Consider the following 27,056-nt stretch of genomic DNA (forward strand, 5'->3'; position numbering starts at 1 on the left):
GGACAATATCATGAATTATAAACCAAATATGAAAATTGTTCAGAGTTAACAGTTAATTAGTATTTCAACAAAAACAAAAATTGAGCAGGGTGCCCCCACCCTGTCAAAGCAATGCCCCTCATACATTAATAGCAAAACCAAAAGTAAACAACTAAAGTAAACACAATATATTGTGGAGCAATAAAATATAATCAATAAATTGATTACAAGCTACTATATTTATCAATATATTGACAATAGCCAACTCTGTTTTAGTGACTGCTGAACACTTGCCTAAAAATCCATTTTCTTGAAGTACAGAGCATGCATCCATTTTATGGTGGGTACTTGTACATCACCATTGTCAACATAGTGCATAGAAATAAAAACAACAACATTTTACTTCATCTAGTGATTAGTTTGTGAAATATAGGAGGGGGGGGCGTTTTACCCCAAGGGGCGTTTTCCCCCACTCTACCCTACACTTACATGATTTTGGTTTCGAGTTTCTAATTGGAGTAAGTCTTTGTGACAACACGTCATGATACATTTGATAATGTTTGATCGTTGTTTTGGTATAAAGCATCTTTTACGTAGCCTAATGATTGCGCTCTAGAAAGTGAAAGTAGCCTAACCTAGGCCTATGCGCTCTGTGTCTGAGCTGTCTGTGCACGTCCGCAATTGATTACGTTCCTCAAATGGAGAACACATCAATCCCATGGTATTTTTGCCCTAAAATGCATGAAACATGCAAGTTCAAAATCCTGCCGGTAGCCACGTTACATCTCCGTTTCATATTTGCCTAGGCTACTAGCCTACAATAAATGAATTAAATGAACTCAACTGACAACAGGTATATCTACTGATTCGGTCATTGAGACTACAGAATACAGACTACAGAATGCATTACTACAAACTTTCTGTCTTTCTGAAGTTTATTTTTGTATTCCGGGGTACAGTAGCCTAATTGCCTAATGTCTTGACAATAGTTTTTCTTACTGGCTTGCTGTTTAAACTGACTGCGCCGTTCTGAACTTTCCTGCCAGGTTTATGACGTAAACCGCTACATCTCGGCTCTGGCATTGCCTAAACTCATCATGTGGGAAATCAGATTATCTGTCAAGATTGGGCTTTGAAAGTAAGGGATATTTGCTCAGTAATAGTAGGCCTAGGCTACATTTTGTAACATTTATAGAGAAATCGAGGGGAAGTTAATTTAGAAATCGTTGGAAGTTGAAAACACATATAAAAAAAGATTCGGGGCTTTTAAAAAGAGATTCGGGGCTTGAGCCGCCGAAGCCACCCCCTCGCTCCACCAATGCAACCACCCAGCAGTAACTTCTGCATTCAGTGAGATTTGCACCGCCCTAATTTTATTTTTGACTCTTCCCGTCACCGTTGCAACCTCTGAGCGCTCATTCTCCAAGTTAAAGACCATTAAAAACCACTTGAGGAGCACAGTGGGACAGGAGAGACTGAGTGGACTTGCCATAGAGAATGAGAGAGCAAAGAAAATGGACATACACAGAGCATCGTGGACGAGTTTGCGGAGTGTAAGACTCGTCGTATGCCCTTCAAACAGTGCTGCGTATTATTGTTGTTTTATTATTAGGGGTCATGTAGCCTAATGTTTTTGTTGTTCTCTTGGTTACACTTCATGTACGTTCGATGGACTTCAAAATGACATAGTTGCTCTCCGTGGCGCTGACGCTTGTAAGACCCGCTGTTGCGGGCATGTGTAGCCTATGTTGTAAAATTATGTTATGATGAGTTTAATAAAGGGCCCGGTCATGTGCCCCGCCCCCGGCCCGGCTCTGACTTGTTCCGCCACTGCCGGGGAGGCTCATGTCTGCTTTGAAGACGATAGAACCTTCTTCCATTTGACTTTGAAGTCTCCCACATGTCTTTCGGTGTGTGATTTAGATTACTCTGAAGTGTATGCTTTAGTAAAGAACACAGTAACTCACCCTTGCAGTTGTCCATGTTAAAGACAGGAATGTGGATCACAGTTGGTTTGCCTTTTTCTTCAAACACATAGCAGGACTTTGGGCGTTTAGGGTCCAACCGTGTAAAGTCCACATTAGGGAAGGGATGGCCGTTCTTGTCTGCATAATCACTGGTCACTCTCAGTGTCTGAGTATGTGAGAACAGAATAGTGATTGATATACTTAAAACAATAATTGCAATATGTTTTAATGTACAAGGCAATTACAAGGCAAATCTAATATACTTTCTAGTATATTTGAGGGGTTTCTTTTCTAAGTGCTATTATTCGTCACAGATTCCCAACATGCATGAAAGTCTCATCTAATCGATGATTCTAATCTAATCAATCTAATTCACATTTTCCCTCACAACCAAACAAGTATAAGTATATATACTCTTTTGATCCCGTGAGGGAAATTTGGTCTCTGCATTTATCCCAATCTGTGAATTAGTGAAACACACACAGCACACAGTGTACACACAGTGAGGTGAAGCACACACTAATCCTGGCGCAGTGAGCTGCCTGCATCAACAGCGGCGCTCGGGGAGCAGTGAGGGGTAAGGTGCCTTGCTCAAGGGCACTTCAGCCGTGCCTACTGGCCGGGGTTCGAACCGGCAACCCTCCGGTTACAGGTCCGAAGTGCTAACCAGTAGGCCACGGCTGCCCACAAAGAAGAAACAAGAAGAAAAGTTCGGTATAACAACAACTTAGGATCTATTTTAGAGTAGTTTTGTTTTGTCTTTGTCTTTTTTTTATTATAAGCCACTGACCAGGCTTAGAATATCTTTATACTTCTGTCATACTGCGGAGAGGGTCATAAAACAGAGTATTTTTTTTTTAACTTTGTAAGTGTACAGAAAGGGTAAAGGACTGTTGTCACTGCATTACGTTACTATTATTCCTGTCGCCGCCATCTTGTGTGAAGAAACTCTGTACAAGTTGATTACCAAACTGACCTCCTTTTGTGTCCGATGACTTGTGCTGCATTTAATAATCAACTTTTACAGATGTCTCAGATGGGAGCGACTGAAAAATAAAAAATCAAGTGTGCTAATGCACTGACTGCACAGTACTTTTGTATTAAGGTTTTTCATGTGACGTATAGGTTCTTTAACGCTCTGTTTACTGCCACCTGGTAGGCAAGGGACGTGTTGAACCTATATTGGCCTTATTCACCCGGCAGAACGAGGCCACAGGGTACACTTGCCATTACACTTCAGTCCAGCAGATGGTGGTAATGCACTCTGCCAAAAAAAAAACTCACAGAAAAAGAAACGTTTTTTTGGCAGTTTGCAAATGGAGTGCATTACCACCATCTGCTGGACTGAAGTGTGATCTACTGACCTGCACAGTACGTTTAGGCAGAGGAGACACAGCACTCAAAAAATCCTCCATAGAAATGCATGGGCTTAGTTTGTAATGCTAATATGGCAGTTGTCTACACATATCCCACCCCTTCTACGGCAAAACGTCGACATGTGAATACATTGAGCCAATCATGTGTTGTGTTGTGAATACATTGAGCCAATAATGTGGTGTGTTGAGAAGACATCGTGCCAATCATGTGTTGTGATCTCGCCGCTGGAGCAAGGTTGGTGTCGTGAAGCCTTGCGCACGCGCATTTCTGCCGAAATAGATGCCCGATAAGTGCCCAAAAAGCGTTGCAATATGGCCGCTGAGTGGAGGGACTTGCCTAAAAGGACTTTAGTTTAGGATATTCTGTTTTAATTTCTTAGCATTTACTGTGATTGTATAATCAAATGACACTCATGTTAACTCGAAACAGAGGGACAGAAGATAGGAATGACATGTGATTGATGAGCACAAATTTCCCGAGACAAATTAGAACAAACTGTTCCGGTAAAATATATTCTTGTCATGCTTAAATGTTGCACTTTTTGAAGCTATTTTAACTATTGGAACTATGTGTAGCCTATGCAACCCGACTGTTGTGGGCTAGCCTGCCACTCTGCCTGCCCCAGTTGTAAACAGTGACGTGGCATTTTGATGTATAGGTGCAAAACCTTAATATCCTTTCTGCACACTTTCAAAGTTAAAAATACTCTGTTTTATCTGCAGGGACCCTCTCCTCAGTATTGCAGATGTATGAAGATATTCTGAGCCCCCAAGGCTATGGTTATGTGCTACTCTGGCTGGGTAACCTGACTCTCGCCAGATGAATTTCGTTCTGCCTAGCTCTACTCATCCATCTGGGATCGCTCCATTGGAGAGGTGTTTCAGAAGGCTGGGCCTTATCAAACATCCTTGCATATGATTGGATAAGCCACTTATCCGTCATCTTTATTGACGCTACTTCAACCACTCACATCGAAGCCAACCCGTGACACTGAGAACAGTCTCACAGTCGCTTCTCGCTACGTCACATCTATGAAGCTCTCGCCCTGCGTCCTGATTGGCTCTACCATAAAATCTGATGCCGAAATCACTCCCAACGGAAGCGATCCCAGATGGATGTGAGTGGAGCTAGGCGGAACGAAATTCACCTGGCGAGAGTCAGGTTAATGGCTGGGAGCTTTCACCTCAAAGGGGTCTCCATCACTGAAATCAAAGGATATGATGAGATCTATGCATCTGGCTGCTCTCAGGGCTGATGGATATGGTGAGTTTAGGTAGAGTCCAGCATCTATCAGATGCATCTGTTTCTCTTGAATCATGTCCTTAGGTATGGCATCATCTGTAGCAACATTCACCACAGAAGATAAAACATTCGTTTCATGAAGACAACAGTATTTTATTTTGCCTTTTTCAAACTTTTTTCAAAGAAAAGCAGTATCACCTTGACATTTGTAGAGGAAATTAGCCACGGTTCCAAACTTCCAGCCAATGAACAATGGCATTACATGTCTTATGACCCACCACACTGAAAAGAAATGACATTTGTTTCAGTATATGAAAACGGTACTCTTTAATTTCAGACTTCATAATTATTTAAAAATTATAAATAGTAAATAGTGTTGTCTAGGTGCTGTAGGCAAACATGCATTCTTTGTACACTGTACTCTAAAACAAACCATTGTTCCAACAAACCATGCCCCTAATGCCCCCATACACTTTAAAAAGATGTTTAAAGGATTAGAGTCTGACACCATCTCACATGTAAAAACATGCAATGGAGTCATGCAATGCGTTAATACTGGCCCACAAAAACTGTTTGTGCAAAATGTTGCCATGCTACACACAAATTTGGGTGGGTCAGCAGCGCATACACAAGGAAGTTCTCAGTAGGCCTGCATTGATTCTGCTATACCACACTCTTAAAACAAATGTGTTGTCCCTCTCTGGACACAGAATTGCTAAAAAACAATGCAAGTTGTGTTATTTTCAATGCATGCTGTGTTATTTTCAGCACATATTGTGTAACAAATTAAAAAAAGGAAACAACACAAACTGTGTTGTCCCTATCTGGACACAGAGATGTGTTAAAAACAACACAAGTTGTGTTGTTTTCAACACATTCGTTTTAAGAGTTTTTAAGAATTTTCATTTGACATTTGAGTTTGACTTGGCCTCCGCTTTAACCCTCTCTGATTGACGTGTTCTTGACAGCTTTCAATGGCTGTTTCTGAGTGTCCGTGTGGATGGAATTATTTTGCAATATGTACGAAAAACCCTCCGTTTTAAAAAATACCCGGCTATGTGTGGACAGTAGGATCTTTGCGTCAATCAAACAGATGGCGATATTGGCCAATGCTCGACTCAATTTTGGATTCACTTGCCTACTTAGTTACAGAATATTTTAATGAAAGCTCTTACCATCACCAGCTGTGCCTCCGATTTGAGAATGATCGTGGCCCCATTTGTCTACTGAGGCTATCAATTCATCATGGATGCTTTCCACATGTTTCTCTTTCTCTTGGTCAGTCATGCCTCCCCAGCTCTGATGCTCTACAAGCATGAGTGTGGGGCTGAAATCTTCCCAGCTCTCTAGATGGCAGTAAAACAAATGTCCATAAGTCCATCACATAACTACAAAACCTAAATAAAAATAAGAATACCAAACCAATATATATATATATATAACTTTTATAAAACACTGTCCTGCGGTTTTTATACAGTGTGGCTAATACACAGGAAATTACTGTACCATTCTCTATTATGTTTGAGAAGGACTCAAACTCGTACTGTTCAGTTGGTTAGGGTGTGTAAATAGTTGGTTGGTTGGTTGTGTGTAACACAAAATACTCTACCTCCAAGGAGACATTGCAGCCTTTCCAACTCAGAGAGGTTGTACTCTGGGTCTGCATAGTTCTTCATCAAATCAGCCAGTATATAGAGAATGTCAATCTTTCCTTTAAATAAAAAAAACAAACATACATTATTTGGATTTCTTCTGACCAACAGTGGTATTAAAAAAATTTATGGAAAGATGTTAGGCTACGTAATATTGTCCAACATATGTAAACGTAGCAAAACCCTGTAGTCTATGACAAATCAAAGACATTTACCTGGATTTGTGGCATTTTCAGTCACTGTAAAATAAAATATAAATACAAAATTTAAAATATTAATTAACATAATCATTCTATGAGAAATTGGTAGGAACACACACACATATGCATGCACATACACACACACACGCATACACACACACATACACACACACACACACACACACACACACACACACACACTTGGGATTATTCATTAAAGTCATGCATGCCCTACTAAGAAGTCATTAACGTCAGATGGCGGAAAACATCAGATGAAAAAGGTGAAGTTTGGTAGAGTGTGGTGTGCTGAACAAAACCAGAGATGAAACGTACCAGGACTAATTGAGCTGATCCAGTCCCAGAAAGCGTCTTTCATATATTTTTTGATTTGGCCAAAATCTCCCAAAGCAGATCCACAGATTCCTGCAAATATCATGGTTGTCATTAGATATTAGTGCATTTAGGGCATGCTTATCCTGGATTAGACTTAAGAATGTCTTTTCATCATCACCCATTACTAGCGTCAGGACACACACACACACACACACACACACACACACATCCACAACCACCCACACACACACACACACACACATCCACACCCACCCACACACACACACACACACACACACACACACACATCCACACCCACCCACACACACACAGACACACACACAATCAAACACAATCTGAGGCAAACGATCATTAGCCAGATATTGCACATGCATCTATCAGTTTACAACTAAAGCTGAAAGAAATGTTTTTTGGCCATGATAATCTCATTTTGCTGTGGTTCTAATTGTTGTTAATGGTTAATGATGGATAGATGTTAAGACCATTGGCTTGTTTACATTGGCTAGAACAACAACCCACTATTAACGATACCCTCCACAATTAGGATAATTCTAATGACATAATCTGTGTTATTTGACTAAGGGGCCACATTCAGACATCAGGGGCGAATAACATCATAACCCCCATGCTATATGATTGAGGGGCCCTGGAAGGGGTTCGATCTGGGCTCTCTAGTATCATACCTCAATGAAACAGGAAGTTATGGATAAGCATGAGAGTTCATAGACATTCTCATTATCTTAATCAAGTGAAATAATAAGAAAAAAAAATGTTTCCAGTTGCATTAACTGTTTTTCTAGGCGTGCCAATATTTGTGTCACGTTTCATTTTCTAAAACAAGTAACTATTTATCAATGAGGGAATTATTACTAAGGTCTTTCACCAACCGATGAATTAATAGCATATTTTACTTATCTCTGCCTTGGGTGTGATATATGTAAGGGGTGCTGTAATTTAGAACATCAGTAGCTTTCATTGTGTCTAGTTATTATCCTGCATTGGGGTGTTATAGCAAAAGATAACCTTGCAGTTGAACCATGTCCATTGGCTTCCTCTGCACAGGCTGACCAGGTTGCATTATCCCTCCCTCAAAGTCCCTCTTCAGCAATGATGTCTTCACGTAAGCTCCAGGCTCTAGGAAGCCAACTTCATGGGGGCTGAACTCAAACCACATTTCTGTTTGAGGAGAAGAGCTTTGAATTTTAGGAAACTTTTAATTTTCTGTCAGATACATTATGTGTGTACTTTACACTATTACACCTTTTTGCTGTTTCTTGTGAAAGCAATGTTTTTCCATTGCACTGTAGAGTGGGTACAGACGGGCTCCATTTCCCTCTTGGTCTAGAGGTCGACACTCCTGCTCCAGCTAACAGGGCGAAATAAATACCATTCACTCTTCATATTTTATATTTGTGACATATCTAATCTAACAATATACAAGGATACAAGGATACAAGGAAGTTTATTGTCACATGCATATAGTTACTGGAAGTAAGAAATGCAGTGAAATTATGTCTGGTGTCAGCCTATTTGTGCATTACCTGTATCACACAAATATCAGCGTTACATTATCAATGGCATCATAACCGGAAAATCAAGAATTGCTTTAAGGTAATTGTGCAATAGCCTGCTATTTGTCAGTCAACATGGCTCTTCAAGATTTATTTATGAGACTTGTGTAAGATACAAATACTCTGCTGTAGGGGGAGCCAGTTAGCAGCAAAACAAACTGAAACTGCATTGGATACATTTAAATGCATTCTTTGTTTTCCGTTTTAAGTCAACTGTTGCTAAGTATTACATTAGTGTTTATGGTATACAGGGGGTGGGAGACAATTGTACATTTTGTCTCAGGGTTGAATATAGGCTACTGTGCTGAAACTCACAGACAAAATGTGCAATGATATCACACTAAAGCTTGTAGCTTTTCAGAAGATTTTGATTAGGTTTAGTATGAATGGTGGTATAATTTTCAGTTGCTTCTTCTCTGTTGATTTTTAATTATGATTATTTGATTAGGTCTAATATGATGAATGGTTGCCTGGGGTCAATTATGACACACATTGGTTGTAACTCGAATGGAACAACTGTCCCCAAAACACTCATTGCATTGAAAATAATATTACAGAATAAATAAGAAACACCTGCTTGAATTAGTTACGTAAATATATGTATAAAATAAATGTATTCATACGCATAAACATATTTAAAAAAAACAGAGCAACACAAAAAACAGCAGTGAAACCTTACTGTGGTTAATTACCAAATCACAGCATTCCTATATTCCTTTATGAAGAGGTGCTCTCAGTGTAATTTTTTACTGAATGTATGTAGGATCATTAAAACAAAAAACTTCATATTTTGTATACTCACAGATACACCCTTTATTCTGCAAGTAAACACCCCCCACACATCAGAGAGGGAAAAATCTCCTTCCGCATATCTCTGCTTGAACCACTGGACACCATCATGGAATGACACACTGTTCTTGTTAGACATGCTCAACAGTGCTGCATTTGCAGCCTCCTCTGCATGCTGTGTCCACTGTGGGTCTTGATACAATGAGGACATGCACCTGTAACCAATAGATACGTATTCACATAGAGCAGATAGTGGACATGAGCAAAAAGGCAAATTTGCAATTTCAGGTCAAAGTCAGCTCTGTGTTGCAATGTTATTGAAGATTGTGGTGATGCATTTTGTCTTTGATCTGCTGATTAATCTTCATTGGCACAAGGTGCTAATATTGCTCTTGGGTGCTCCTTGTTGGTGCCCCCCCCCCCCCCAATTCCAATCCTCCCCCATCTTTCTTATGCAGCCCTTGCCACTTAATCTACTAAACCCCTCTTCTACTGCACTTTTTACCCCAACCGTTAAGCTAAGGTAGAAGAAGTGCGATTCTACTTGAGTTAGAAGCATAGCATAGTCCGATGTGGTCACCTGTGTAACCGTTAAAGATTAAAAATACTTAACAGTCTACAGTGAGACAGTTTGTTTGTACGAAGTTATTACAGTATTTGACAAATGCTTTTGTCGAAAAACATTACATGAAAAATAAGAAGTAAAGCACTATGTATACAGGGCTCTCAAGTGTCACGCATTGAGCGTGATAGTCACTCATTTCAGTCTTTTGTCACGCTCTCCCGCCACACATTGTATTTCTCACGCAGAAAAACTATTTATATATTTAATATGCTGCCGCAGTGCCCAAATTGTCTCTGGCCGCGCCGCTCTCACTATGGAACCGGCAGGAATCAAGCGCGTCTGTCCTGGAGTTGAGCCTGCCACTTATCAGCCAATCAAAAATAACAAGAGGGGCTACACAATAGCCAATCAAAAATAGCTCTGCTGTATCTGGTAAGATTTAACGCAACAACCAATGAAAAACGCGTATCCTGTAATTGTTGAAGGTGAATTATTGAACGTGAACCTGTTACTTAGCTACTTCATCCAAGTTTCGTTCACCTTGGAGCTTCGAGCATCAGTTCATGGTTTCAGCACAGAGTAAGTCATCTTTTAATGTAACAACAAATCCACAACTTGTTTGACACAAACAATGACAAACGTGACTGCTGCTATAGAGAATGTTTCCCAGATAATTAGCATCAGTTGTTCATGACTGTCTAACTTAGCCAACAGTTTCAAAGCCTGTTCATTGACAATACTTGCTCAGAACAAGTAGCCTATGCCTAGTCATACTTTCGTTCACACGATGACTGACATATTGTCACATTCTAAACATCTCTCTCTCCAAATAGGCTTAATCATTTGATTAGCAATAAACAAATTAAAGTGTATTGCAAAGCCTATTGTTATAGGTCACTTTTAAAATCATGTCATATTATATAATTATATCCTGGCCATGGATACCTTAATCATTGCATCTGTATTCAAAAATGTCGGGTATAAAAAGCAATTAAAGGAATTATCCGGAGTAAAATGCACTTTAGATCGATTTACGGATGATTGTCTTTGATCTGCTGATTAATCTTCATTGGCACAAGGTGCTAATATTGCTCTTGGGTGCTCCTTGTTGGTGCCCCCCCCCCTCCGCCCCAATTCCAATCTTCCCCCATCTTTCTTATGCAGCCCTTGCCACTTAATCTACTAAACCCCTCTTCTACTGCACTTTTTACCACCCCCACTTTGCACAAATAGGCTGACACCAGACATAATTTCACTGCATTTCTTACTTCCAGTAACTATATGCATGTGACAATAAACTTCCTTGTATCCTTGTATTGAACCACAAGGAATCAATAGGCCTATTCAACTTGGTGCATCGCGAAGATCTGGCTGATGCATGCAGGACTTAACACAATACATGTTTGCACTATGCAAAAGTCCAGCATACATCATGTTCAGCCAGATCTGCACAGTGCTGCATGAAATCAAATGAGCCTCATGGCATTACCAAGGATTTCTGCTTTGGATCTATGGTCGACCAATGGCAGCTTCAGTATTCTGCCTCAAACTGCTGTCCTTTATGACTTCATAAGGGTACTGAAACAATCCAGTGTTCTTGGGGTTGGGACCATTCTTCATAAAAATGCAGACACGCTTCTTAATGTGTCAGCTTCAGCAGCCAATAGCAGGTGAATAGAGTTTGATGTTGTGATTATTCTGCTATTATACAGTACAGGGCTCTTAAGTTTTGAGAACAGGCAGGTGTGCCCCCCCGATGGTTAAAGGGGTGGCTGGTCAGACGGGTTGCAAGAATGGGGGTGTCATTAGTAATACTATAACTTTTTGTTGCTGTTAATAATATGCCTTCAGATGTTCCAGTGTAACAGAGGTCGTTTCGGCATGGGAGTCAAGCGCTCTAACCACTGAGCTAAAAGCCCAAGCTTCCAACTCAGCGGTTAGAGCCGTTCTTAAGGTTAGGGGTGTGAGGATTTACACGCGCAACTAGCATCACCAGCTAGCATACACCAGCCCCAGGTCGGTCACCAGTTGATCCAACATTAGTTGTGCAGAAATATAGCCCATCTTATGAACACCAATTGAATTGAAATAGACAGTAGATATAATAGATAATATATAATAGAATAATAGATTTGTATTTTTTTAATTATTCCATATTTAGTGTAGTCATATCAGAACCTGAAGTAGCCTACAATCCAAATGCAAGCATGAAACTTCAGAGTATTACCTTCATTTGAGGCCAAGAGTATGCTTATAAGGGGTTCATATGCAGCAAGCATTTGATTGCCAGTATGCATTTTGGATAACCCAAAGTCCTATGGGGAGTTTTCATAGGGCATTTTACCAAATGCATGAGTATACCTTGGCAAATAATTGTCTAAAGTACTCATGTTGTCATTCTATATTGACCTACTTTTGCACACAGCATGACAAGACCTAATGCTAGGACTCAAGTCATATCAAGTCAAGACCTAGAGGGCTGAAATGTGGTCAGTTCAAAGATGCTTGTTATCCGGTAGAAAAAGAAAAGAATAATCTAGTCTTTGTAACTTTGTGTCAGTACATCACACAGTTATTCTAATTGTTTTCCAACAGTGCCTCAGCTTTCCAAAAGAGAGCAGGCATTTGATTATTGGCTAAAGTATGTAGGAGCAATGTAGCCTAGAAATCTAGACACGCCCCTAGCGGCAGCTGCCAGGGCTCTCCGTTGGCTTGTGAGCTCCAGAAATCGAAACTCAATCAGGCCAATGAAATCGTGTATAGAGTCGTTAGGTGGGCTTAACATAATGATTGATGGCAGAGTTGCAACGGTTTGGCTTGAATTCCCTGCTACTTGAAAACAAATAAGATGGATGTTGCTGTTGGCGAACAGTGTGACACGAGTTAAGCTTTTATTAAGTTGGCAAAACGTTTGAACTAGCCAACTAGCTCCGCTGGTGGGGGAAACGATGGGACTCATAGCGCTACCGCTGTCCTATTGCGTGCAGAGGGAATTTGAAAGACAACTGATTATCCCGCCCCTCGGACTGAGCACTGTGAACGGTGAGTGCCCAGACCCTACATTTTAATGTGGGTCAGGCTAGGAGCAATGCCCTCCTCAGTCAAAATGGGGCAAAAGTATAATTTATAATTGCTCAGATTTGCAAAAGGAAAGATTTGTCACATGGCACTAACAAATCAATAATGGGCCTTTTCACCACCTCTGAGCATCCAGTAACCTGGACCTTTTAGGGAGCTTTCCTCTCAGGGTGAATGAGAGGATGCTTAAAGGATGTTTTTTTTTTTTAACGGCGAGGAAATTGTGAATTTCCAGAGCGTGTTACAACACACTCCGCAATCGACTCCTACGGACTTTCCCCTGAAGGTGGCAGCAAAGATGGCAACATTTGGTAATGCCATGAGGCTCATTTGATTTCATGCAGCACTGTGCAGATCTGGCTGAACATGATGTATGCTGGACTTTTGCATAGTGCAAACATGTATTGTGTTAAGTCCTGCATGCATCAGCCAGATCTTCGCGATGCACCAAGTTGAATAGGCCTATTGATTCCTTGTGGTTCAATACAAGGATACAAGGAAGTTTATTGTCACATGCATATAGTTACTGGAAGTAAGAAATGCAGTGAAATTATGTCTGGTGTCAGCCTATTTGTGCAAAAGTGGGGGTAAAAAGTGCAGTAGAAGAGGGGTTTAGTAGATTAAGTGGCAAGGGCTGCATAAGAAAGATGGGGGAGGATTGGAATTGGGGCGGAGGGGGGGGGGGGCACCAACAAGGAGCACCCAAGAGCAATATTAGCACCTTGTGCCAATGAAGATTAATCAGCAGATCAAAGACAATCATCCGTAAATCGATCTAAAGTGCATTTTACTCCGGATAATTCCTTTAATTGCTTTTTATACCCGACATTTTTGAATACAGATGCAATGATTAATGTATCCATGGCCAGGATATAATTATATAATATGACATGACTTTAAAAGTGACCTATAACAATAGGCTTTGCAATCCAGTGAGATCAGAGCGCATTGTTGCTCTATTCTTGGAAAACATCTCACTCTATCTAACAAAGTCTTTTAGATGCGGAGGTGACCGTCTCCCCCGCTCTGAGCGTCGCACCTCTGTGACCACTGTTGGACCTGGTGGAACTTCGACCCCTGATGTAGACTGCTGATCCGGCTCACTCACAGGTTGTTCTTCTGTCTCTGCCGTCCCTATTGCCTCAGAGCCCACAGCACCATCCAGACCTGACAACAGCTCCAATTCTCCCTCAGGCTCTTGATTTGGCACAGTGTCAGATAATCTGGCTCTCACTTGATCCACATGCCTCTTCATTGTTTGGCCACTTCCAATGATGACAGTATATGACACTGGACCAGAGGCATCCTGAATGACAGCAGGGATCCATTTAGGACCATAAGAGTAGTTTCTGATGAACACTTTATCCCCTGGTGAGAAACTTCTCAGTCTTTTGCTTGTGTCATGGGCCTGTTTTTGTTTCAGTTGCTTTTCCTGCACTTTTGATTTCATGTCTGGCAGCAGCAGGTCAAAAACAGATCGGAGTCGTCGTGCCATCATCAACTCTGCCGGTGAGAGACCCGTTGTCGCATGAGGCGTGACACGGTAACTGAACAGAAATCTTGACAACCTGGTTTGCACCGAATCACCTTTCATCTTTTTCATCTCCTCTTTGAAAGTTTGGACCGCCCTCTCTGCCAGCCCATTCGAAGAAGGGTGGAACGGTGCTGACCTCACATGCTTGATGCCATTTTGTTTCATGAAGGACTCAAATTCAGCGCTTGTGAAACACGTTCCATTGTCAGACACCAACATTTTCGGTAATCCAAAAACACTGAAACTCTGCCTTAGCTTTTCTATAGTAACCTGGGAAGTGGACGTCTTCACTGGGTAGATGTCTAGCCATTTAGAGTACGCATCCACAACCAACAGAAACATCTCACCTTGGAAGGGCCCTGCGTAGTCCACATGGATCCTTGACCATGGCGACTCTGGCCACTCCCAAGGATGTAACGGCGCGGCGGGTGGTGACTTGCGGTGTTTTTGACACTCCTCACATGACATCACTTCCCTCTCAACATCCTGATCCATTCCAGGCCACCATACATACGATCGTTTCTCTAACTTTGGTGGGTATAATTACTCTAGCGCCCCAAAGTATGCATCCGTCCCGTACACTTAGTTCCATCCTTCGCTGATAAAATGGCTTTACACTGGAATCTACCTCTGTCGGCCACCCTTTCAGCACGTGAGAATGTACTTGGGACAATATTACGTCTTTCGCTGTCCAGCGCTTAATCTGAGTCGTGTCTATGAGTGTATCATCCAGAAGATCCATCATCAAGACTTGATCTTTCGCTTCCTCACGCCCTACTTCAGACACAGGCAGCCTACTTAATGCGTCTGCATTTGCATTCTGTTTTCCTGGTTTGTACACTATGTTATATTCATAGGCACTCAAATGCACAGCCCATCTTTGAACTCTTGGGCACCCCATCTGTGGTATGGGTTTTTTTTCATTGAAGAGAGAGATCAATGGTTTATGATCTGTGTGGATTGTAAACGCTCGTCCATAAAGGTATTTGTGAAATTTCTGAATACCAAATATAACTGCCAATCCCTCTTTGTCTAATTGTGAGTACCTCTTTTCAGCAGGCGACAGTGTTCGTGACATAAACCCCAAAGGACGTTCACTGCCATCTTCCATCAGGTGTGATAAAACAGCACCTACCCCGTAAGGTGAAGCATCACATGACATGATCAAATCTCGGTCAGCCGAGTAATGGACTAACACTTCTGCTGAGTTCATTAAGGCTTTAGACTTTTGGAAGGCCTCTTCCTGTTCTTTGTGCCATTTCCAGTGCACATTGTGCCGTAAGAGTTCATGTAGAGGGGCCAACAGGGTTGCCAGATTGGGGAGAAATTTGTTGTAGTAGTTTAATAAACCTAAATATGATTTAAGTTCAGTGACATTCGAGGGAGGGGGCGCCTCCATGATGGCTTTCACTTTTTTCTTCACAGGATGAAGCCCCTGAGCATCCACCCTATGTCCCAGATACTCCACTTCCTCTTGTAGGAACGTGCATTTGCTCCTTTTTAAACGCAATCCTGCCTCTTCCAGCCTAGTCAAAACCTCCTCCAGCTTTCTCAGGTGGTCTGCCTCATCCACTCCACTCAGGAGTATGTCATCAAGGTATACTGCCACTCGTGGAATCCCTCTTAAGAGACCTTCTATGGTTCTTTGAAAAATGGCGGGAGCGGAAGCAACTCCAAATGGGAGTCTATTGTATGTAAACAGCCCTCTGTGTGTATTAACTACCAAGTATTTCTTAGACTCTTCATCCATGAGTATTTGTTGGTATGCGTGACTCATATCTAATTTAGAGAATTGTTTTCCGCCTGACAGCGCTGTGAATAGATCTTCCACCCGGGGTATTGGATATTGTTCTAGTGACGACACCGTATTTACGGTCAGCTTGTAGTCTCCACACAGTCTTATATGTCCATCCGGTTTCACGATGGGGATGACAGGTGCAGCCCATTCTGCCCATTTCACCGGTGTGATTATTTTTTCTTTCAACAGCCTGTCTATTTCTTCCTCAACCTTGGCCCGCATGGCATATGGGACTGACCGAGGGCGGAAGAAACGAGGAACTGCGTTAGCCTTAACGTGAATAGTGGCCTTGGTGCCTTTCAGCGTGCCCAATTCTTCTTTAAACACGTTCTCATGTTCGCTTAACACTTGCTGTAGTGTTTTTGTCTCTGTTTTCATATGCTGTAAATCACAGGCTTTGCGGCTGTCTTTTATTTTTTTCCAATTTATTTTGATTTTCTCCAACCAGCTACGCCCTAGTAAGCTGGGGCCGTTTCCTTCAACCACCACAAGGGGCAGCGTGCAGCTTTGCTTCTTGTATTTAACTCTGACTGATGCAACTCCTAACACCTTAACAGGGTCGCCTGTATAAGTCTCCAAGTGAATTTTCACTGGCTTCACTTTGGGGCATTTTGTATCTTTCCACAGCTTTTGTAATGTCTGCTCATTCATAACAGTGAGACTGCAGCCGGTGTCTATTTCGAAACAAACACCTTTCCCATTAATTTTCATCTCAACCATGTAGGGGTCTACTCTTCTTAAATGTACGTCGCTCATTTGGCCTAATCGAAACTTCATGCAATGCAGTGTGAGTGTCTCTTCGTCTGAGCTATCACTTTCACTGGTGTCCTGCCTTTCATGCACATTGTGCGAACGGTGGTATGAGCCCCGCTTCTTTTCTCTCTTTACATCCCCATGTTCTTTGCTTCCCTGATTCAGTGTGTTTTTTCCACGGCACGCTCTTGCAATATGTCCTACTTTACCACACGCATAACATTTCTCTTGTTTGAATTTACAGTTTGCCGCATTGTGTCTGGTTCCCTTGCACCGATAACACTCATTCCCTGCTTCTTTGAAAGCACTAGACTCCTGTGTACCTTTCTTTGTTTTAATGAATTTCACGGACGCACTTGGATTTTTCAGATCCTGGGCATTTTTGTTTGCAGTCTCTACTGCTACCGCAATGGACAACGCTTTGTCAAAAGTTAACTCTGTTTCTGACAGCAGACGTCTCTGAATGCGCTCATCATTGATCCCGCACACGAGCCTGTCCCTCAACATTTTCTGTAACTTGTTACCATAGTTGCAATCCTGCGCTAGCCGGCGCAGCTCTGCTACATATTCCATTACAGATTCTTCTGGTTTCCGAGTGCGTGAATCAAATTTGTATCGTTGTACAATTTCGCTAGGCTTTGGATGAAAGTGTTTTTTTAACAATGCCACCAGTTGCTGGTAAGTTTTGTCCTTTGGCTTATCTGGGCTTACGAGGCTCCTCATCAAACTGTATGTGGTTGGCCCAACGACACTTATGAGTACGGCTCTTTGCCTATCTCGGTCGCTAATCTGATTGGCCGCAAAGAACTGCTCCATTATTTCACAGTATTCCTCCCACGTCTGATTTTTTACATCAAACGCCGCTAGCGTGCCAATAGTAGCCATTCTTCCTCTGTTATTTCTCTCTCTCTCTCTTACCAGTTCAAGTCACGTTGTTTCTCCCTCACTTTGTTAGCAATCCCACACTGCAGCACTCACGTCTGATTTGTATTTCAATCTTCAAGCCTCCACCTCAGCGGTTAAATCCTCGTCGCCAAAAAGATGTAATAACTTCGTACAAACAAACTGTCTCACTGTAGACTGTTAAGTATTTTTAATCTTTAACGGTTAAACAGGTGACCACATCGGACTATGCTATGCTTCTAACTTGAGTAGAATCGCACTTCTTCTACCTTAGCTTAACGGTACCCAAACACTATAACTAATGTTGGAGCGCCATCTCCTGGCAACTCCTAAATAATTCTGACACTAAAACCTAGGATATCACAAATACCATAAACATATACTGACCATGTGGATCCAGAGACTCCGGCCACATACTGCATGCATCCTAGGAGATCTTCTTTTCCCAACTGCCGCATAACACCAAGGAAGCCGATGTAGGCCCTTTGGCCACCCCCAGAACCCAACAGTGCCACACGAGGAACCATGTTCTGGGAAGGAACACATAGTGTCGTAGCAGAATTGAAATAAAATATTTTAATGATTCCTTTGTAATCATATTGTCATGATTGGTCTCAAATATATATTTATGACCGTAGAAATGCTGTTTCATTTTTATCGACTTTTTATCGACCCTCCTAATTAATCTATGAATAGTGATGAATGCAAACGTGCAGGTTAGCTCACCTCAGGACAGTAAATGTCATGTATTTTCAGTGCATCCTGTATTTTTGTTTGGCTTTTCTTAATGAAATTAATCTCAGGGGGGCTGAGGTCATCTCTGAAAGAAAAGTTGTGGAGGTTTGAATTTTATAAATGGTTCATTAGATAAAGTGTAACCATCCATGCTACTATGACACAGGACAGAACATTTTAGCTGCCAGTGGACAGGGGTAGCACTGTCTGGCATTCAGAACTAATTATTTATAATTCTCTCATTTTGATGTCAGCTGCAGCTTATAATATATTATTGAGATACAGAAATGCATAAATTAGGCATACAGTGCTTCCTAATGGCCGAATTTCACAAAACTTGACATGCGTCCAAATATTTTCATATTGACCCTATATGTCCAATATTCAGCATTGAGCATTGCTGAATATCGGAGGGACATGATCCCCTCAAAGAATATTATGATTATGGCCTTGAAAATAATAGCAGGACTGTGTTGACAAAATACATAGAAGTGCATATTTCATGACACTGACACAAAAAGCTTTTCAAAATAAAAAACTGTAATCTTATGTTAGGCTACTTATTTTTACATGAATTCATTTTTCTTCCTTAGTATTTAAAGTTTCCAAATTAAGGGGATTTCACATGAGAAGCAACACCCGCTAATATTCAATTCATTTTCTATTAGAAGTGGGCTAATGTTAATTTCGTCAGACAACATGAGACGAAATATATTCGTCATCTACCTTTTTTTCCATGACTAACACAAGACGATGAGGAGACTGCACCAATGTCCTGAAACACTGACTATATACAAAGACTATATTAGGCTACCATGCATTATTGTTGCTGGAAAAAGACGAGACTAAAATGTTTTGCATGAAATAAAAACTAAGATAAAATCTCTCTTAATTTTCGTCTACAATATGAGAAGACAGCATATCTTCACTGTAAAAAGTTTAACGTAAAATTTACAGCAACTTGCTGGCAGCAAATAACCAGCAAGTTGCTGTATTTTACTCTACAGTACACCTACTGTATATGAAATCACAGTACCTATGCCTGATACTGTAAATGCAAACTACAGTAGTACTACCAGTGCTGTAATGTATACAGTATTGAATTGTCTACCGTATTTTTAATCACAGTACTTATGGATCATACTGTAACTTAGTACAGTAGTAATACCAGTGCTGTAATATTATATACAGTAATTTTGGGAAATTCATATCCTGCTTTATCTACAGCCAGGATAAATTTCACTAGGCCTAGGTATGGTTTAGGCTACACAAACTTGCATAAATAACCATTGACAACTTGTTATCAGTTTGAAAAGCAAGTACATTTATTCACTTTTTTCCGTTTAGAAATTCTCGTGTGCTGCATCCTAACGTTAGACCAACGGTTGCAGTCAGCCTGATCCACCACCAGTAGCAGAGTGAAGCAGCACCTAGCAGAAATAGAAGAAAAAAAGATAAACAGTGTTAGATAACAATTTTCAACTGAAACTGAAGGCTACTTACAAGTGAAACTTTAGAATAAACATTTATATATATACTGTATGTTTTTTGAGTTTACTGTCAAAATGCCAGGCTGAAGATGGTGTTAGCATAACTCAGTTTCGCAAGGTATATTTAGCTGCTAACGTTAGCCAGCTGGGTGAGCTCATTGATGATGTTTGCTTGCAGCAACACATAGATATATGTACTGATTACGATGAGTTAACTTTACATAAGTTAGCTGGTAGCAGCTAAACCTCCACGTTAACGTTAACCAGCAGCACATCATCTTCAGCCTAACATTGTGACAGTAACATACTAGGCCTAGCACTACTAGCGAATGTTTTATATAAATTATATGAATATAATAAACTGTAACTTACTGAGAACTAAGGTAGCAGCTAGGCCTAATATAAATGAGACTGCCAAAACGTTAACGTAACATAAAACATTAACGTTAATGCCACCTTCACAGCAACAGCAACTATGATAGCTAGCCTAACCTTACTTACTTAGTTGATGACTTAGCATGGATGAGTTTGTAAGTTAGACAGTACAACGTACATAGACTGTACACATGCCCGAATTTAATGTAGTACAATGAAACATTAACGTTACATAAATAAATGCTTGCTTACCATTAAGGTGGAGCTGCGAACTTGACAGAGTGCTGAACACCTTTGGTCTGACTGACTGAACTGTTGCTCAAAATGATCTCCCCGACAGTTCAACCCAACCGTCGTCGCGGTGCACGTTTCAATCACCACGTCAAAATTTCCCAGTAAACCATAAATCCATGACTTTTCAATATCTTTTCAAAATGATGATTTGGATGGAAAATCAACATAATATAAATGTCACCTTGCTATCTGGGAGCTTAACTTTGTATTTATGTGCAAAAAGAAAACAGAAAACCCCAACTGATTTTCCGCCATGTTTTTTCAAAATTTTCAAAAAGCTGACAAGTGAGGGAGGAGTCAGATTTATTACTGTGTTATGATTCGCAGCAAATTTTTATTACTGTAGTTTGACCATTTTTGACCATAATTCATAGCGAAACTACAGCAACATACTATATTCACAAATACAGTACAGATTTTCCTCAAAAACAGCAGTGATGCTGTGAAAATCACAGAATCTTGTTACAGTGTAGCCGTTACGTTTTCAAAATATTCCGAATGAGTTAATGTGCAGCAGCTTTCCTGTAAGCTAGGCTACATGCTGTTGCTGCAACCCTGTGGCTGCAACACGAAACTAGAGCAAGAACACCAGATATTTCTGTCAGAGTTAGCAAGCCTTATGTCACAACAGTGACGTCATTAGGTATGGGCATTCGGGTCTATAGTACTGGATGTTTTGTTTTTTTATTATTAGCCCCGGATCTCATAACACTTTTTTTTTTTTTTTTTTTTTTTTTTTTTAAAGAACAAATAATGCAGAATCTATTTAGTTTACATTACATTGTGCAGTAAAACCTTGAGATGAGATGGACCTATTTATCAAACAAACAGGACATGGATTTCGTCTCACTCTCCTTCATGCAGCAGATTTAACTATTGAATGTTACCTTACCATAAAATATAATTTGGAATGTAGGCTACTAAGAGTGTGCACTAGAGTGAGGGAGAGAGCGAGAGACAGTTCCAGGGCTGGGCATGTAGTTTGCATTTCTTATTTGAAATAAGACATATGGTTGACTTGCAAATGAGTGATAGAAAACTGATTCACAAATGAAAGCTATTTTTTTTGCTGCCCTTGACAAGATGCACAAAACAAAGCTTTCTGTATAAATCCCATTGTTGTTTGTGTGTTTATTTGTGTCTGTGTCGGCATATACTGTATGTGTGAGTTTGTCTGTCTTTTCTGTATTTGTGTGAATGTGTATTTGTGTACTGTCAAAATGTCAATTATTTTCTACTTTTCTGAAAAGTTCCACTGTTTGGACCCCTAATAATGAGAACATAAACAATAGGGTTCCCGCAGCTGCTCTGCTTGGACCCCTAATAACAGTAAAAAATAATTTACAAACGGCTTTATCTAAGACTTTGCACTGAACACAATGCACAGTAGGGCCAATATATACAAAAATAAACATTTCTGCTGGCTGTAACGTACCTGATCTCCACCGACATGTCTGCAGACCAGCTAAGGAGAACATTATAGGGATCAGTATCATTGGTCAGTTACGGTTATAAATGGTTGCATCAAAGCATATATCAAAAGAAATTATCGTATGTATGAATGTCGTTAATTATTTCAACACTATAAAACTAACCTAGAGTATGAGACACAGTTGACAAATATATTGATCAGGCATTTGACTTACCTTGTACAAAATCCAAAAGTCTGTGATAGAAGGGGAGTCAAAGGGACGTGTGTTGCTGCTGTGTAAACTCTTGTCTGACGTGCAACACTAGAAATTGGCAACTGGTTCGTCACAAATGCTGAGGTGAGATTATATGCCATGAAATGGGAGGAGATATGTCTGATGCAACTGGTTGGTCTTGATTCTAAGAAAGCCATGTTGGTATCAGAATCAGAATCAGCTTTATTGGCCAGGTTTGCATGAACAAACAAGGAATTTGACACCGGATAATCTTTGCTCTCAAAATACAATACTGTGCAATGAATTGTGCCTACAGTTGTGAAAAGTGTGTGTTACAAAATTGCAAACTGAGTGCAAAGCAGTGTTTGTGCTTTTAGTTTTGCGAACTCAGTGAGTGGTTTTGCTATTACAGTTGTGTTTAAGCATTCAGAAAAAACTGTAACCATATACTGACTTACGAAGATGATTAATTAACACGAAAACGTTGCCTGGTGTCCCTTTAACCCTTTCGTGCCTGTGCCGAACATTGCATTTTTGGTGCTGGATGACCTCCTCACACAAAAAAAACCTTATTTCTTGAGTATAATATATACCATCAATGGGATATACATACCATTGTAATCAGAAGGATCAGTTCTATGAAATGATGTCAAATACATATGGTAATGTTGATATAGTAATGAACAATATTTGAAAATTCTCTCCAAATGTATATCTGGAATTTGTCAAAATTTAATTTCATTCACATAAAAATTAATTTTCATCATATTTCTCTACAAGATTGCATTGGAATATCATTAACCTTTCAAAAGTTATGATAATTTTAGTGATCAGTGTAAAAAAATGCAGGAAACAGGATTTAGAATGTTGACAATTTACATTCACTTTCTCACCAACTACATAAAAGTATGCATAAAAACTAATAATCAAGTCAGAAACAATGGTTTAGATTTATTTGGTCTATAAGAATAAACCATTTATTTGTATATAAGCAAATGCTACAGTCAATAAGAATGACATTAAAATAAAAAAACATACTGTACCTTACCAGTAATACAGGAAGTAAGTATACTGTATTCATTGAAGACCATTTCAGAAAAGAGACATAAAATACATTTGCTTCAACAAATTCAACTTCCTTATATAAATCAGTATAATATGAAAATGATATACATATATAAAATGTATTATTATTTATAAAAAGCTAGGAATACAATCAACATCACTCAAAACTCAATGTGTTCTAAACATTTGAAAGTGGATTACATACTCAGAACAAGCCTGTGGAGAATAAACACATACACACACACAAACTCATACCCGAACACACACACTTACAGAGGAGGATAGGGAAAGGTGGGGTGGGGAACCTGAAGGTTGAACACAGAAGAGCTATGACTCATTACTAAACGCATCCCCTTGAATGCCAAATCTGACAGCAATTTGTTTATCAATAAAACAAATTCGCCTACCGTTACACTCCAGGGCCATGCAAGCTACTTTAGTTTTATTATGTACGTTTTTTTATAACAAGCTCCTGCTGTACAGGAATATGTACTTGATGGAAAGATGATGAGTAGCCTAGTAGTTGGAGCAGCTGAAGGTGATGTTGAAATTTCAATGGAAATGCCTGCCAGCTGTTGTGATAGATTTCCTCCGAAGTCTTTCTGGCTGTAGCTAACAACCCTAGGTTCAACACCAGATTCTGCATTGCATTGTTAAACTTGAAATAACAAGAAGCTACTGAAAACGGCAATGTCAATTGAGAAAAAGTGCGTTCTGGTATTCTGTGTTTTTTGGAGTACACAATATGTATTTATCATTTGGTAAACGTCCCCTGATCCCTGCCAAGACTTGGTTTACCAGTAGCAATGGATATTAGGGAGGGAAGTGAACCCCATGTAAATGATCAATCGCAGAAACCTGTGAAACTCTTCTGGGGTCTTTGTCCCATGCCCCTGCACTATTTGCATATGACGACCTAAGCACAAGCTCCCATTCCTTCCGGTTGGTAAAACCACATATGCCTGGTACAACAATGTGAGTAAAAAAGAACATAACAAGTCTATTTCACAGTGTTTTAGTGGAAGTCTGCACCATCCTACGCATGGCACATAAATCTATACTTTCTTCCAACATCCCCTCATGGTCTTTAGCATTGTGAAAGCAAGCTTATGAGCAGTCAGCTACCTCTTCAGGCTTGCGAGAATGTCTGTGTAGGTCTTGTCATCCTCCATCTGAAACAACAGCGAAATCATACAAATACCTTTATTAATGTAAAAAATTAAATCACAAAACTACAGATTTGTGCATGTATGCACACAAAAGAAGAGGTAGCCTAAACTCTTGAAGCATCCTCAGAATATAGCCTAGGCCTACTCAAAATATGTCTAGCTACCCTAAATCTGATTGCCTGGCATCAAGATAAAGACATATTACATTTCACCTAGTAACAAACTGCTAAAATGCAATAATGACATTTCTGACAGAATATGTGATTTCACATCATGTTTTCTATATTGAGAGGAGTTGTGCTTCATCTATTTCAAGTCAAGCCATCTTAGAAAATTTTGAGACAAGCACGCCTGATGTTTGTCATTTAGAAGTTAGCAATCTAAAATAGTTCACTACAGACTGCACTACAGGTAACAACCTGAGGAAAGGCAATACGCTAATTACATTTATGACAGAATATGGGATTTCACATCTTATTTTCTACAACTACATATTGAGAGGAGTAAAAAATAGCGCTCAACTTATTTCATGTCATAATGTAGCAGCTAACGCAACTTGAAACGGGGCGCCCATTTATTTATTCAGCTTTGGTTTGCTATAGCCTACTGTCTTGCCAATATAATGCTTACCTAACAAGCCAATTGGTATTAGAAAACAAACTTACCTACAGGTCATGTACTAAACTCAACCCCTTAACCAATCACATCAAATTGAAGCTTATGTTGTCCGAATTACGGGGAAGATTTCAAAAATAAAATCAGTCATTGGACAGCTGAGATATTAGACGATTTGTCATAGTTACTTTTGTAACGAAATTAGAACGGTCGGGCTCCTAAGGGTTGACATAAAGAATAGGAAAAACAGAGCAGTAAGAACAGTATGAGAGTAGGATATGGCTATGTATAAGTATTGTTACAGTATGTACATTTGTAATTTGCTTGTGTAAATTGTGAGGCAAACCCCACTCTGAGAATGATTACATCTAGATGAATGGACAATGACATTATTTGCCCGGGTGGCCAAAAAGGCAAGTCACACCACAGCTTCCCAACTTGAGCTGTTTGCATCCATGTACTGATTATATCAGGCACCCAAGGCCTGATCGCAATTCTGCTAATTGCATCTTCTGTGTCCTTTGATCATTTGATATTGATCCAGCCCTTCAGCAGTGTCAGAGAGACTCAAGATGAGTGGTATTTCAAGTTTGTTGTGTATTAATGTAAAATATTGAATTGATCATTGTTATATGGGTAGCAGTCTGATCATAGTTTCATTATAATCTGAAACATGTGCCATAGTTTTATAGCTCAACTATACGTATATAAGTATACTCTTTTGATCCCGTGAGGGAAATTGTGATCTCTGCTGGGCCTTTATTAATGAGGGTATAGTGTTATCTTAGGGCCTCAAAGGGATTGGTCACTGGCAAATGCATAGGAATAAGTTTTAGTGTATAAAACCCATGAGAGTGTTCAGGAGCTTGGCTTCTCTTCTCTGCCCTGCTCATCTACTCTTTCACACTCTTTGTCTCTGTCTTTGTCTCTGAGTTTCAATTGAGAATCTAAAATCAAAAAATAAAAAAAGACTTGTTATTTCATTATGCTTATAAATGCAATACAAACAAACAAATAACACTTTGTTTTTCAAAAATATTTTTAAAAAGATATACGATTGATCCACACTAACAAAGCATTAGCTGTTTCTTTGTAGAATCCCCTTCTACATTCCACAGTGGGGAGAAGTTGACCTTGTCTAAATAAGAATTCTACTTCCTCATTATAGTCAGGGGGCCTATATGGTTTCTGTGGGTTTGAAATGTTAATTTTTGGAGAGTGGTTGGACTGTCTTTAGAGGTCATTGAACATGGAGAAAAATTATGTCTCCATTTTTTTTTACCTGTTTCAACCCTATTTTTTTGAAATTGTATTTCACTGTAATTAACACCATAAATTTCGCCTAAATCACTGGCTATGTTGAATAAAGTTCACAAAACAGTTATTTTCAACAGTATGATTGTATGTCAGTATTATGATTGTATGTCAAACAATTAGAGATAAGATCAATAACCAATCAGTTTCACCAAATACACATACTCCATTGCTGAAAAATAGCAAAAACATAACAGAATCACAGATGAGACCTCAAAAAAACATTTAATTCATTTACATATACACAACATATTAGATCTCACCTCCACAATTTCCTCATCAAAATCTACTAGTCTACTAGACCCTATTCCTACACACCTTCTTAAGACTGCTCTCCCCTTCCTGGATAATGTTTTGCTCTTTATTATAAATAATTCAATGCTATCAGGGCATGTACCGCAGAAGACATCTGTTATTAAGCCCTCCCTCAAAAAACCTAGCCTTGTATCAATACTGGTCCTCCTGGACCTCAGCGCTGCCTTTGACACCATAGACCATGACATACTACTTAGGCTTGAAAATTTGATAGGCATCAGACTCAGCACTCACTTGGTTTAGATCATACCTTCCTAACCGTCAACAATTTGTACA

General features: G+C 39.9%; 1 protein-coding gene across 4 annotated transcripts in view; it reads right to left on the bottom strand.

Annotated features, from left to right (window-relative positions):
- The window catches only part of LOC125297087 (cytosolic phospholipase A2 gamma-like), a 29,440-nt gene extending 7,065 nt beyond the window's left edge, over positions 1–22,375 (bottom strand). For 2 of the 4 annotated variants that reach the window (XM_048247245.1, XM_048247248.1), the window contains exons 1-14: positions 22,303–22,375; positions 22,092–22,121; positions 18,489–18,582; positions 18,150–18,292; positions 9,145–9,346; positions 8,032–8,137; positions 7,795–7,947; positions 6,751–6,840; positions 6,433–6,456; positions 6,175–6,276; positions 5,741–5,911; positions 4,764–4,847; positions 4,507–4,661; positions 1,947–2,112 (exon numbers count right to left, since the gene is read on the bottom strand). In XM_048247245.1, the coding sequence (XP_048103202.1) occupies positions 1,947–2,112; positions 4,507–4,661; positions 4,764–4,847; positions 5,741–5,911; positions 6,175–6,276; positions 6,433–6,456; positions 6,751–6,840; positions 7,795–7,947; positions 8,032–8,137; positions 9,145–9,346; positions 18,150–18,292; positions 18,489–18,582; positions 22,092–22,108 (1,507 nt within the window). In that variant the 5' untranslated portion in view covers positions 22,109–22,121; positions 22,303–22,375. Of the gene's footprint in view, positions 1–1,946; positions 2,113–4,506; positions 4,662–4,763; positions 4,848–5,740; positions 5,912–6,174; positions 6,277–6,432; positions 6,457–6,750; positions 6,841–7,794; positions 7,948–8,031; positions 8,138–9,144; positions 9,347–17,777; positions 18,006–18,149; positions 18,293–18,488; positions 18,583–22,091; positions 22,122–22,302 lie in introns of those variants that run through there. The other 2 variants (XM_048247247.1, XM_048247246.1) reach the window with 2 other exon arrangements.
- Positions 22,376–27,056: the final 4,681 nt, after the last annotated feature.

The sequence above is a fragment of the Alosa alosa genome, chromosome 7 (genome assembly GCF_017589495.1).
Source record: "Alosa alosa isolate M-15738 ecotype Scorff River chromosome 7, AALO_Geno_1.1, whole genome shotgun sequence".
Taxonomy (NCBI): Eukaryota; Metazoa; Chordata; class Actinopteri; order Clupeiformes; family Clupeidae; genus Alosa; species Alosa alosa.